This window comes from Nicotiana tabacum, chromosome 21 (assembly GCF_000715075.1).
Source record: "Nicotiana tabacum cultivar K326 chromosome 21, ASM71507v2, whole genome shotgun sequence".
Classification (NCBI taxonomy): Eukaryota; Viridiplantae; Streptophyta; class Magnoliopsida; order Solanales; family Solanaceae; genus Nicotiana; species Nicotiana tabacum.
This window is the reverse complement of record NC_134100.1, coordinates 73260611-73273206: the sequence shown is the minus strand read 5'-3', so window position 1 is coordinate 73273206 and position 12596 is coordinate 73260611. Positions and strand designations below refer to the sequence as shown.

General features: G+C 41.8%; 2 protein-coding genes and 1 pseudogene across 2 annotated transcripts; 1 reads left to right on the top strand and 2 right to left on the bottom strand.

Annotated features, from left to right (window-relative positions):
• The first annotated feature begins 257 nt into the window (after positions 1-257).
• Positions 258-3423, top strand: LOC107806612 (uncharacterized; annotated as a pseudogene).
• Positions 3424-5545: 2122 nt separating this feature from the next.
• LOC142175297 (uncharacterized) lies at positions 5546-6550 on the bottom strand. Its single transcript, XM_075241883.1, has 2 exons — positions 6194-6550; positions 5546-5647 (listed from the first exon to the last, which is right to left on the bottom strand). Exons 1-2 carry the CDS (start codon positions 6548-6550, stop codon positions 5546-5548), a joined length of 459 nt encoding a protein of 152 aa, XP_075097984.1.
• Positions 6551-6751: 201 nt separating this feature from the next.
• On the bottom strand, positions 6752-7117 carry LOC142175296 (uncharacterized). The gene has a single exon (XM_075241882.1). The coding sequence runs from the start codon at positions 7115-7117 to the stop codon at positions 6752-6754; it is 366 nt and encodes a 121-aa protein (XP_075097983.1).
• Between the last annotated feature and the right edge of the window lie 5479 nt (positions 7118-12596).

Below are 12596 nucleotides of genomic sequence, written 5' to 3'. Positions count from 1 at the left end.
GGCTTTGCCCGGCGTACTAGCTTTATCAGTCCACCACCCCCAGAAGATTCGGGGATTATATAAGAGAAGTATATGATCGATGGTGAACGAGAACCCATCGATTTTGTTCATAAAAAATTGGAAGAGGATCACGGTCCTCTTTAGCGATGGATGAATTGGCTTAGGCACACGTTGTACCTCTTGCAAAAGTCGAAAATGATCGGGTCTACCGAGCCAAATGTAAAGGGATAAGTGTAAACACTTAGATATCCCTCGACATGGGTGGTAATGGCCTCTTCGGGGTCGGGAACCACTATGTATTTGTCGACCCAGTTGCAGTCTTTTTGGACCGTGGGGAGGACCTCTTTGGTAATTGAGCAGATGTATGTTGAGGCCTCCTCACACCGACCCTGTACAGAAGAAGGCTTCTCAACCTTAAAATTATCGGTGACCGAACAACCACCGGGAATGAACATCTTCAAGGGGGGTTCTTCCGTTGGTCCATCAACAATCGTATCGGAGACGGTCTCCACGACCTCAGTGGTCGGTCACGAGGAAGAAAGAGCATCCTTCTGAGGAACAGATTTTGAGGGTTTTGCCATTGTTATGGAAGAAACAAAGATTGAAAAAGATAGAGAAAGAGTGAAAGTTGAAAGATCAGACTTGTTGGGCTTGAGTAGGAGATGATTAAAAGTTTTTGTAAAGTACTGAAGAACCTTGGGTAATGGGGGTAAAAACGCAAGATTATATTGAAATCCTGAAGGTACGAAGGTAGAAGATTTGGTGTAAAGTGAAAAATGAATAGAAGAGAGGGCATTTATAGGAGTTCAGCGACGTTTCACGTCCAAGGACGGCCGACCGGCGGCTGACATGCATTTAATGACATTATGACTTGACTGACGTGACGTTTCAGATGTTTTGTCGTTTCTGCCGTGATGTGTCGAAGTAAGAATCAGGAGCTCATGTCATTTCTCGTCGTTTACTCTCCGATAAACGAGGGGACTATCTGTATACAGGTAAAATCAGGCTTATGGAACCCCCAGTCTCCAACAAAATAAGCCAAGCTCGAGACATGATGACAGGAGATCGAAATCGGGGCAAGAGTCTCATCGAGTCATGGTTCAGAATCGGTCCTAGCTTTGAACGACTTCGAGGAACATGGTCGGGCAGTCAAGAACGACTAATGGAGGGCCGTTATATCCTGGACCGGCCGGATATACCTCTCCTGCTAAGGCTCGAACAGAGCGCTTACCATCGGATCCATCGAGACCACGCCCCCCAGATTCGGTTCGAGCTCCAAGACCTCGAAAAAGCACTACCAAACGGTTGCACACGACTAACTAAGGGCAGTGATTTTTATATATAAAGGATATGATTTTTATTCAATGGTTACATTGTAACAGGCATTCAAAAGCAGTACATTATTATTTTCTCTATGATTAGTTCTTTCTCTTGTTCATCTGTGCTGGCTATAGCAAGCCCGGGTCGAGGGTAAAAAATTTAATAAGGCTCAAACTATCCTCCTCGTGTGGTTTGAATCTATTTTATCTTTATTTGTTCAATTTGACTTAATTTATCGCTTTATATCAAATTAATCCACGTATCTTTAAAATCACTTACAAATTCAATTGTTATCCGCTTTTAAAGGTAAACACTAACAAAGTAAACCTCAGTTTGGTATCTGTGACTTTTTTCGCCAATTTATTTATTTGATTTGTTTCCGTGCAAGTTCCTACATATAAGAAAAGCGTCATGAACATATTTTTACTTCAAAAGCGGTGTGAACTTCCGCAACTCACCCAAGAAATAGTGCACATACACACTCAAAATATGCACTTTTCATCCTTTATTAGTGATATACTAGGATTTTGTTAATTTCAACAGATAAAATTGGAACATTATCAAATGTAAGGTAGTATTTTGATGGCTTTATGGCAAGACTTTTGACTTAGCGAAATAGGCAAGAAACTATCTTTCATTCACAATCAATACTATTGTTAAGTTAGACAATGGAAACTTATACTAATATTCTTTTGTCAAACCTACCCCTCGCAATACTATATTTAGTATAATGCAGTAATGCACTTCGAAATTTCTAAATTTATGTCGATATATACTCAATTTAATTATTAAGCTAGTGTATTATGTATAGTACTATTTTATCTACCATACAAAGAACTTGTGACTTTGTTATTTTTATGTCAAAAGGTGATTCTCTTTCACTTTTTTCTTTTTTCTTTCTCCACCTCTGTTCATCTCTTCTTTTATTCCCATTTTGACTCTGCGGTATTCAAAGAAAGTACAAAAAAGAAATTCCCTTTGCTCTAATTTGTCTCGAGTTAAGAGTTAAAGGTGCTGCTTTTTTCTTAAGCTCTAACACTCATCATTTTTATAGTCGTCATAATCACTATCACAGAAGCTTTTCTAGCCAACCTGTTCGCGAGCATCTCAGCTGTTAAATCTGCATATGCTCAGTTGCAAATCGCTCAATCTCCATATGACCCCGAGTTTATTCAAACTGCTGATGAGGTGATCGTGTCCGAGCTGAAAAGTCTGTCCGAATTGAAAAATTGCTACTTAAAGAAGCAATTTGATGAGTACTATTCCCTGGAGACAACTCCGGTTTTAGCAGAAATTAAGGAGCAGAAAAGTATTTTCAATAAAGAGAACAAATTGCTTGAAAAGAGATTAAAAATGAGTGAGCAAGTCTCTGATCTTGACAATCTTCAGTTGACAAAATTAAGCCCCAGCCATTTTACTATGTTCCTTCAGCAGACAATTAGGTCGATTCGGGGGGAATTTAGATGCTGCAGCCTTGTCTATTCAACCTGGTGTTATGTTCTTGAAATCAAGTGACAAATGTTATGCATTTGAATCATTTGTTTGCCGACAGATGTATGATGGTTTCAAATTTCAATTATCCACACTTCTCAATCTCAAAGGAATCCCAAACAGTGGAGAAGAAACAACAGAAGTTATTTTTCAACAGATTAAACTGAGATCTGCTAACAGGGGCGGAAGGGGTTCACCCGAACTCCCTTCGCCTAAAAATTACATTATATATATAAGGCAAAATCTGTTTTTTACCTCTATATATTACGTTTCGAATCCCTTTGACATAGCCCAAAAGTGTAGCTTAGTGGTCAAAGGGGTTCAAAACTTTTGTAAGGTCATAGGTTCAATTTCCATTAGCTATAATTTTTTATAAATTTTTTCTTTTTGAACCCCCTTCGTGGAGATCCTGCCTCCGCTACTATCTGCTAATGCATCAGATTACTTAGCCTTGAAGCCAAAATCAACATTTGCAAGATTTTGTCGCGCGAAGTACTTGAAACTCCTTCACCCCGAAATGGAGAGTTCTCTTTTTGGCGATTTGGATCGTAGGAATTTACTAAATTCTGGTGAGTACCCAGAGACAGCTTTGTTTTGCACGTTGCGGAAATGGCAAAGCGCATTTGGCTACTGCATTGTCTTGCCTTTTCTTTCGACCCCGAGGTTGCTATGTTTCAAGTGAGCAAAGGATGTAGATTTACCAATGTTTATATGGAGAGTGTGAATGAAGAAGCATTCTTGATGTCTAACGGATCACCAGTAAATGAACCCCGTATAGGATTCACAGTGGTTCCAAGGTTCAGGATTGGTAAAACTGTTATTCAATGTCAAGTTTATCTCTGTTAATGAAACTAGTTAGATGGAGTTTTGGTGAATCAAAGGGTATTTGATTCTTTTGTCGAAATTTGACGCTTAATTCCAAGGATTAAACTTGAGGCAAGAGGCGGATTTAGATTGGTTATGTGGTTCAAATGAACTATTGCGATCATCTCTAACTACATATGCACATGTAAAAAAATAATAATTACATAACATAAGATGATACATATTCTATATCAATTGATTCTGAATTTAGTTCTGTTAGGCTTTCTGTTAGACCAGCAGCTTCAGATTTTGGTACTTTTATTTCGAAAGGAAAGAAGATGGAAACTTAGGGTGTGTTTGGTATGAAGGAAAATATTTTTCGGAAAATATTTTCCAATTTTCTCATATTTGGTTGGTTTAAATATTTTGAAAAATATTTTCCTCCAATAGGAGGGAAATATTTTCCCTATTAAGAAAAGGGAAAATATTTTCCTAAACTCTTCTTCAATATTTTCCACCCTATTCCTCATCCCCCACCAACCCATCCCACACACTTACCCCCAACCCCGCCCCCAACCCACCCCTACCTCTACCCCTACCCTAATAACAACAACAACAATAACAAATCCAGTAGTTTCCCACAAGTGGGGTATGGGGAGGGTAAGATGTACGCAGCCTTACCCCTATCCCTGGAAGGGCAGAGAGGCTATTTCTGATAGACCCTCGGCTAGAGAACGACTAAAAAAGAAAAGGTAACTGCAACAAGTAGGAATAACAGCAAGATGAAATAAGATCGAATCCAAGAATGCAGTCAAACTCTAGGTAGTAATAGTCGTCTATGGATAAAAGATATCAAACTGTACTAATGCTAGCGAATTGAGTAAGACAAAGAGAAACACTCGACTACCTACGAACCTTCTACCCTAATCTTTGACCTTCACACACTCCTTTCTAGGGCCATATCTTCAGTCAGCTCCAACTGCGCCATGTCCCGCCTAATAACCTCTCCCTAAGACTTCTTAGGCCTACCTCTACCCCTTTTATTACCCATTGAGGCTAACCGCTCGCACTTTCTAACTGGGGCTTCTATACTTCTCCTCTTAACATGCCCAAACCATCTCAACCTCGCCTCCCGCATCTTATCCTCCACAGGGGCCACTCCCACCTTATCCTGAATAACTTCATTCCTAATCTTATCCAACCATATATGCCCACACATCCACCTCAATATCCTCATCTCAGCTACTTTTAGCTTCTGGGTATGAGAGTTCTTCACCGGCCAACACTCTGCACCATTCAACATAGTCGGTCTAACTACAACCTTGTAGAACTTACCTTTAAGTCTCAGCGGCACATTCTTATTACACAAGACACTGGAAGCGAGCCTCCACTTCATCCATCCTTCTCCGATACGATGCATGACATCTTCATCAATCTCCCCGCTACCTTGTATTATAGATCATAGATACTTGAAACTACCTCTTTTGGGGATGACTTGCGTATCAAGCCTCACCTCGATATCCCCTTCCTGGGTACCGTTGCTGAACTTGTACTCCAAGTATTCCATCTTGGTCCTGCTCAACTTGAAACCCTTAGACTTTAGGGTCTGCCTCCAAACTTCCAGCCTCTCGTTAACACCACCCCGCGTCTCGTCAATTAAAACTATGTCATCAGCAAATAACATACACCATGGCACCTCACCTTGAATGTGTCTCGTCAATGCGTCCATCGCCAAGGAAAATAGGAATGGACTAAGAGACGATCCCTGGTGCAAACCCATCATAACCGGAAAGTTTTTCGAGTCTCCTTCCGCTGCCCTTACCCGAGTTTTAGCTTTATCATACATGTCCTTAACCCTAATGTAGGCTACTGGGATCCCTTTAGCCTCCAAGCATCGCCAGAGCACCTCTCTCAGGACTTTGTCATATGCTTACTCTAGGTCAATGAACACCATGTGCAAGTCCTTCTTCATCTCCCTATACCGCTCCACCAATCTACTAACAATGTGAATGGCTTCTATGGTCGAACGCCCCTGCATGAAACCGAATTGGTTCTCAGAACTGGACACACTGGTCATCACCATCACTTCAACCAGCCTCTTCCAAACTTTCATAGTATGGCTTAGCAGCTTAATCCCCCTATAATTATTGCAACTTTGGATATCGCCCTTGTTTTTATACATAGGAATCATCGTACTCCACCTCCATTCATCGGTTATTTTCTTCTTCCTAAAAATGACGTTGAACAACCTAGTGAGCCACTCCAAACTTGCCCTACCCGTATTCTTCCAAAATTCCACAGGTATTTCATCTGGCCCGATAGCTCTACCCCTATGCATCTAACACATAGCCCCCTCGACCTCTTCTACTATTATGTGCCTACAATACCCGAAATCTCGGCGCATCTCGGAGTGCTCCAAGACGCCCAGCACAATGTCCCTATCACCCTCTTCGTTTAGGAGTTTATGGAAATATGTCTGCTATCTTTGTCTAATTTGAGCCTCTTCCATCAAAACTCTACCTTGCTTATCTTTGATACACTTAACTTGATCGAGATAACATGTCTTTCTCTCTCTCACCTTGGCTAGCCTATATAGCTTTTTGTCCCCGCCTTTGGCCCCAAGCTCTTCATACAAATGCCCAAACGCCACAGTCTTAGCCGCAGTAACCTCTAACTTCGCCTCCTTCTTAGCCTTCCCATACCTCTCTCTGTTCATCCTCTTCGCTTCCTTATCCATGCTCTCTATAAGAGTCAAGTACGCCACTTGCTTCGCTTCAACTTTCTCTTGTACCTCCTCACTCCACCACCAGTCACCTTTGTGGCTGCCAGAGAAACCCTTCGAGACCCCTAACACTTCTCTCGCAGCTACTCTAATACTCTTCACTATGGTAGTCCACATACAGCTCGCATCCCCACTACCTCTCCATGCTCTCATAGCCAACAACGTCCCCCCAACTTCTGTGCTTTGTCACTAGTCAAATAACCCCACCTGATCCTGGGTTGACCATACACAGCCCTCTTCCCCACGATTTTTATGTCCATCACCAATAATCTATGTTTAGTCGTGAGATTCTTGCTTGGTATAACCTTGCAATCAATGCACAAAATCCTATCGCACTTCCGGAGGAGTAGATAATCAATTTGAGTCTTGGCAAAACAAATTACGGAATGTAACCAAGTGTTCCTCCCTTTTCGGAAAACACGAGTTGGCAATCACCAAATCAAAGGCTTTAGCACAGTTCAATGAAGTACCTCCTCCATTCCTAACTCCAAAGATAAAGCCTCCATGCACGCCGTCATACCCCGCAGATGTCGCCCCAATGTGACCATTGAAGTCCCCTCCTATGAATAACTTCTCGGTGAGCGGAATGCCACGTACCAACCTATCAAATTCTTCCCAGAATAGCCTCTTAATCTCCTTGTCCAAACCCACTCGAGACGCGTAAGCACTAATCACATTTAAAATAGACCCTCCCACAACCAGCTTAATAGCCATCAACATGTCGTTCACCCTCCTAACTTCTACTACTAGCTCTGTCACGACCCCAAATCTACTAGTCATGATGGCACCTAACCCAACCCGCTAGGTAAGCCAATAAACCACTAACTAATTCCAATAACAATTAATAAAGCAATTAAGTAAAGAAATATCTAAATCTTATACATTCCCCAAGGACTGGTAGTACAAATCATGAGCTTCTAAGAATAGAGTTTACAAAGCGGAAATGAAGTAAATACATCATCTGTTTGAAAAACACATTAACAGAGTTTTATAGATCTAAGGCTACCATGAACAAGAGGCAGCTACAACCGGGACGCAGGTACAATTTCTTACCTCTGAAATTCGTGGCCTAATGTATTCTGGGTTACTTCTGTGTGCAGCCTTGTTAGTTTTTGCACTTGTTTGAACCTCTTTAGCATTTGATTTTAAATAAAGCTGTCAGTTCTGATATATGTTATTTGAATATGCTTCACCTGAATAATTTAGACCCTCTTAAGCTTAATGTGTTTATACCTGAATGTCTATATTTGCTGTTTGACAATAGATTTGTTTTTCCTACTCTGTTCTGCATTCCTGCAATGACTAACTCGCATCTGTAATATGTTCACTGTTAACTATGATCCGCTCCCATGCTAGTTTTGACACTTTGTTATGTCCTTGTTTGCTGAATCTCATATCCTTTAGTGATTATTTGAACGTTTAGAGTAGCTATCTCAACTTGTGTTTCCTTACCATGTTTGATATTATTTTGCTTCATGATGTAAGTTAACATGTTTGTCTTTTGCTATTGTGATGGATACTTAACATGATTTGGTCCCCTAGGTTCTAATACTTTAAGTTAATGCTCTACTTCAGACTCGTTTAGTATTATGCACCTTTGTATGTCAATTTTGTAATCTTAGAAACTTGATGCCCTTGTCTTTCATAAAAAATGTTTTCTGCCCAATATGCTAAGTGTTTGAATTGTGATAACAACCTGCTCTTTGAGTTTTGTTGATTCTCTTTGCTTGTATGTCACCCTTGTCATGTCTTCTTTCTAAAATACAAATGCACCTCTTCAAATATTGTCCTCTTAATCATTGTTCCCTCACTCTCATTTGTTACCAACACTATTCTGAATATACCACTCTTGGCCAGCTGAAAACCAAGGCTAGTAAGACTTCTCTATTGATCACCCTAGTGTGAGCACTACTCGGGGTCCATTTGAGACCCTTGTGAACTCTGACACATTAGGATTTGGCGTCTTCTAGCCACTCTCTTTACAACTGAGACCTGAGCTATCTCTAACACTCAGATCTTTCTTCCTACTGTCTACTGAATATGTAAACTAGCTGGGTAATATTGGTCAATCTAAGGCTGTTTGGCTTGGCTTGAGTTGTTACACCCTATATTTTCGTACATAAAAATGCATCGTAAGCAAACTAATGTAGGAACAAAAATGAGATAATATTTAAAAGTATATAAAGTAATTTAATCATGTTACCTATGAGGTTACAAATATTGAAGATCATGAACAACAAGTACAAAGAGGGTTGGACGGTTCAAAAGCTAAAGCAATTGAAGAAAATAATGTTTCGTCGAAAGTCGACAAGTTGGGAATGTTATAACATATACCTTTGGGGTGAGACTAGGGTACTTAACATGATAAGGAGATTATGTTATGATTTATATTAGTCGTATGACATCCGTGTGTTATGTTTTGAAGTCAAGCGAGTTGTGGAACAAAAGTCGATGAAAGTCATCACAATTTACATTCATAAGTTTTACTGAAACTTTGGGTCAAATGTAACTGCGATTTTCTCCCAATATACTTTGAGTTATGGGGTGTTCCACCCATCAAATTAAAGATCTATGAGTCTATTTTCCAACGCATTAAACCGTTTGTCAATATGACATTGGAGTAGAAAGATATGGGCATTTGTGCGATACTACGCAAGCTACTAGGTGACAAGTAGGTGTGTCACCTACTTGCTTAAATGAGAGCCCAAAAAAATGGGCCATTTCGGGTCGTCCAAAGAGGCCTTTTAAGGGCCTATTTTCTTCATATATTAGACTTAAAATAGAGCATAATAACCAGACATAAGATCTACAAAGAATCCTCCCAAAAATTTCCCACAAACCCTAATTGATTTTCTCTCCCTTTCAAGTTCCAATTGGAGGTAAAACCTAGAGTTTGAAGAACCAAGATAAGAGCTGAGTTATCCAACAAATAAGGTGATTTTACTGCTCTCTTTCATCCAATTTTTCTTCTGTAAATTCATGGTAAGTCGTTCTATACTTGTAAGAACTCACGGGACGGTGATCGGAAGCCGTGAGTTTGAGTTATTCACTTGTAGCGGACTGTTTTGTGGACTGTTTTGTGTTGCTGTTGGGCTGCGTGTTTTACTACTATTTTGTGGAGTTTTGGAGGAGGAAGGGGGTTTATAAACACCACATAAATGTAGGATGGTTGGCTGTTCGTTCGTCATAACATTTTCGGGTCGTTTGACACTACTACGGTGGTCGTTTTGTGTATGAAGAGATTGGGGTGTGTTGGGCTGTTTTGTAGTATTTGATGGTGTATATAGGGCTGGAAAATGATGTATATATGTTGTTATTGTCCTGTTCTTGTATTGTTGGTGTTATCTTGAATTTAGAGGAAGTAAGGATTATAGGGGAGATGCTGCCCGTTTTAATACAAAATAGGTTTGTCGTTCGTTGTGCGATAGTTGTACCTTTCGTAACTTAACGATAGTATTATTATCATTCTTGTAGATTAAGGTGCGAAGAGGTGAGTTCAACTTGGTGATTGGAAAGATTGTGATAAGGTATGTTAAGGCTAAGCCCTTCCTTCATTTTGGCATGATCTCGTAGCTACATGTGTTAATAATGAGACATAAAGAGAAGTTCGTATTCATGAATTTATTCACATTATTCTAGTCTCATAAGTTACAATATTATTCCTTATCGGGACTTCATATTCAGTTTAGTTTTGTCTTTATTCAGTCAAGAGAGCAGAGGGTCTATATATATATATACAGTATTACACTATTTTCACCACCATCGAGCTATAATCGGTGGGCAGGCCCCTATTGGGCAACCTCTGATCAGATGGTAAGTTATATATACCGAGCCTACTGTGGCTGAGCGCCTATGAGCGAGCCCAGGATGGCCGAGATACAGAGCCCAGTATGGCCGAGCGCCTATGAGCGAGCCTACTAAGGCCGAGCATTTACACGTACCGAGCCTTATAGGGCCAGCCATTTATTTTACTTACTATATTGAAGGAGTTTAGTCACTATCAGTAGGTAAGTATATCTCCGGATCATCTTTGACTCCCAGTTACTTCCAGTTATTATATTATCAGTTCAGTTTCGATTTTCAGTTATGTTATTGCCTTACATACTCGGTACATTATTTCGTACTGACGTCCCTTTTTCGGGGACGCTGCATTTCATGCATGCAGGTTCAGATAGACAGACGAGTAGATCTCCTCAGTAGGTGTTTCCCGAGTTCAGCCTGATCGGTAAGCTCCACGTCTTTCGGAGTTGCCAGGTCTAGAGTTTTGTGTACATCTTATGTATATCTGTATATATGTTATGGGTAGGTCGAGGCCCTGTTCCGATCATAGTACATCTATCAGTAGAGGCTTGTAGACATATCCTGTTGGTTAGTTCAGTATGTTGGGTTTGTAGGCCTGGTATGTATATTTGATGGTTTGTCAGCTGTAGTAGCTATGACGGCCTTGTCGGCCTAGCTTTATATTAATGTTTAGTTAGCGCTAGTTTCCATTCAGTTTTATATTTTGCTTCTCAAATTGTCTTGCAAGGTGGCCCCATGGCCAAAGTATGACATTATATGTTTAGAGTCCCTTAGTCGCAATTTGGTATGCCAGGTTAGGTGAGGCACCGGGTGCTTGTCTCGCTCCTAGGTTCGGGGCGTGACGAACTTGGTATCAGAGCAGTTCTATCCTAGGGAGTCTACAAGCCGTGTCTAGTAGAGTCTTGTTTATAGATGTGTTGTGTACCACATTATATAAGCAGGGCACTACAGGGCATTTAGGAGTTGGTTACCCTTCTTTGAAATCTAAATCGTGCTACAGAACTGAGTTATAGGAAATTTGAATTAAACTTATGTGTTGGTGTTTGCATGCACAGATGACGGTGACTAGGAAGACTACGGCTAGCCAGAGGAGAGATACAGCAGTAGGTGAGGGGACCAGCAGGGTACCCCCAGTAGATGGGGCCCAGTCTGAGGCTCAAGGCGAGACCCCTACTCAGCCATTACCGGCTCCTCCACCAACTACGGAGATTCCTAGGGAAACCGCACATCCAGTTCCCCCTCCACTTCCATCAGATCAGGACTTGAGGAGTGCAGTGCATTTGTTGACACAGTTGGTAGCTACCCAGCAACAGGCTAGGGCATCAGCTAGTGCAGGAACTTCTGAGGGGTCTGGGAGTTCAAGGGTCCGAGAGTTTATTGCTTTGAGTCCCCCAGAGTTCACGGGGACAGATCAGAGGGAGGACCCGCAGGATTTCATAGATCAGCTTTGAAGGATCTTTCGTGTTATGCATGCCACGGAGAAAGAGGCATTTGAGCTAGCAGCTTTTCGACTCCGAGATATAGCCATCCTTTGGTACGAGGGATGGGAGAGGTCCAGGGGACGTGATGCACCTCCAGCTATTTGGGAGAATTTTTCAGATGCCTTCCTTGACCAGTACTTACCACGGGAGATCCGACAGGCTCGAGTCGATCAGTTTCTAGCCCTCAAGCAGGGTAATATGAGTGTTCGAGAGTATAGTGTCTGTTTTGACTCATTGGCCAGATATGCACCATCCATAGTTGCTACTATGCAGGACAGGATTCACAGGTTTATAGCAGGGTTAGCCCCAGAGTTAACCGAGGCATGTGCCACCGCTGCATTGCAGGATAGTATGGATATCTCCCAGATTCAGGCATTTCGCCCAGAATATAGAAAAGGGTAGGCGTCGGCAGCAGGGTACAGAGAGGGCTGAGCAAGGGCAACGTAAGAGGATGAGATTTCCCAGGTCTCAGGAGCAATATCAGGGTAGTTATAGGACCCAATACTTCGGACGGCCACCTAGGCCTCCGCCACCTCAGTTACAGGGTTACAGGTATGACCGCTATACTCAGTCAGGACCAGGTGAGAGCTCACGGGCGTCGGGTTTGCAGCGACAGCGAGGATCTACGCAGACATGGTCACTTCCTCCATAGTGTGACATCTGTGGTAGAGGACACTTGGGCCAATGCCGAGCAGGTTCTGATGCTTGTTATACATGTGGGCGTCCAGGGCATATGATGCGGGATTGCCCAAATAGAGATTCGGGGGGAATGGCACAACCAGCGAGTTCAGTAACAGGATCATCTATGTCCGTGCATCCTTCAGGGCGCGAGTCTCAGTCTTTGGCTGGTAGAGGTCGGGGCAGAGGTAGAGGTTCCAGTTCAAGTGGTAATCAGAACCGTATCTATGCTTTAGCGG

Coding starts and splice junctions, on each gene's coding strand:
- LOC142175296 (XM_075241882.1), bottom strand. CDS start 7,117: ATGTTGATGGCTATTAAGCTGGTTGTGGGAGGGTCTATTTTAAATGTG.
- LOC142175297 (XM_075241883.1), bottom strand. CDS start 6,550: ATGAGAGCATGGAGAGGTAGTGGGGATGCGAGCTGTATGTGGACTACC. Junction 5,648..6,193: donor AGCTATATAGGCTAGCCAAG/GTGAGAGAGAGA, acceptor GGTTTCATGCAG/GGGCGTTCGACCATAGAAGC.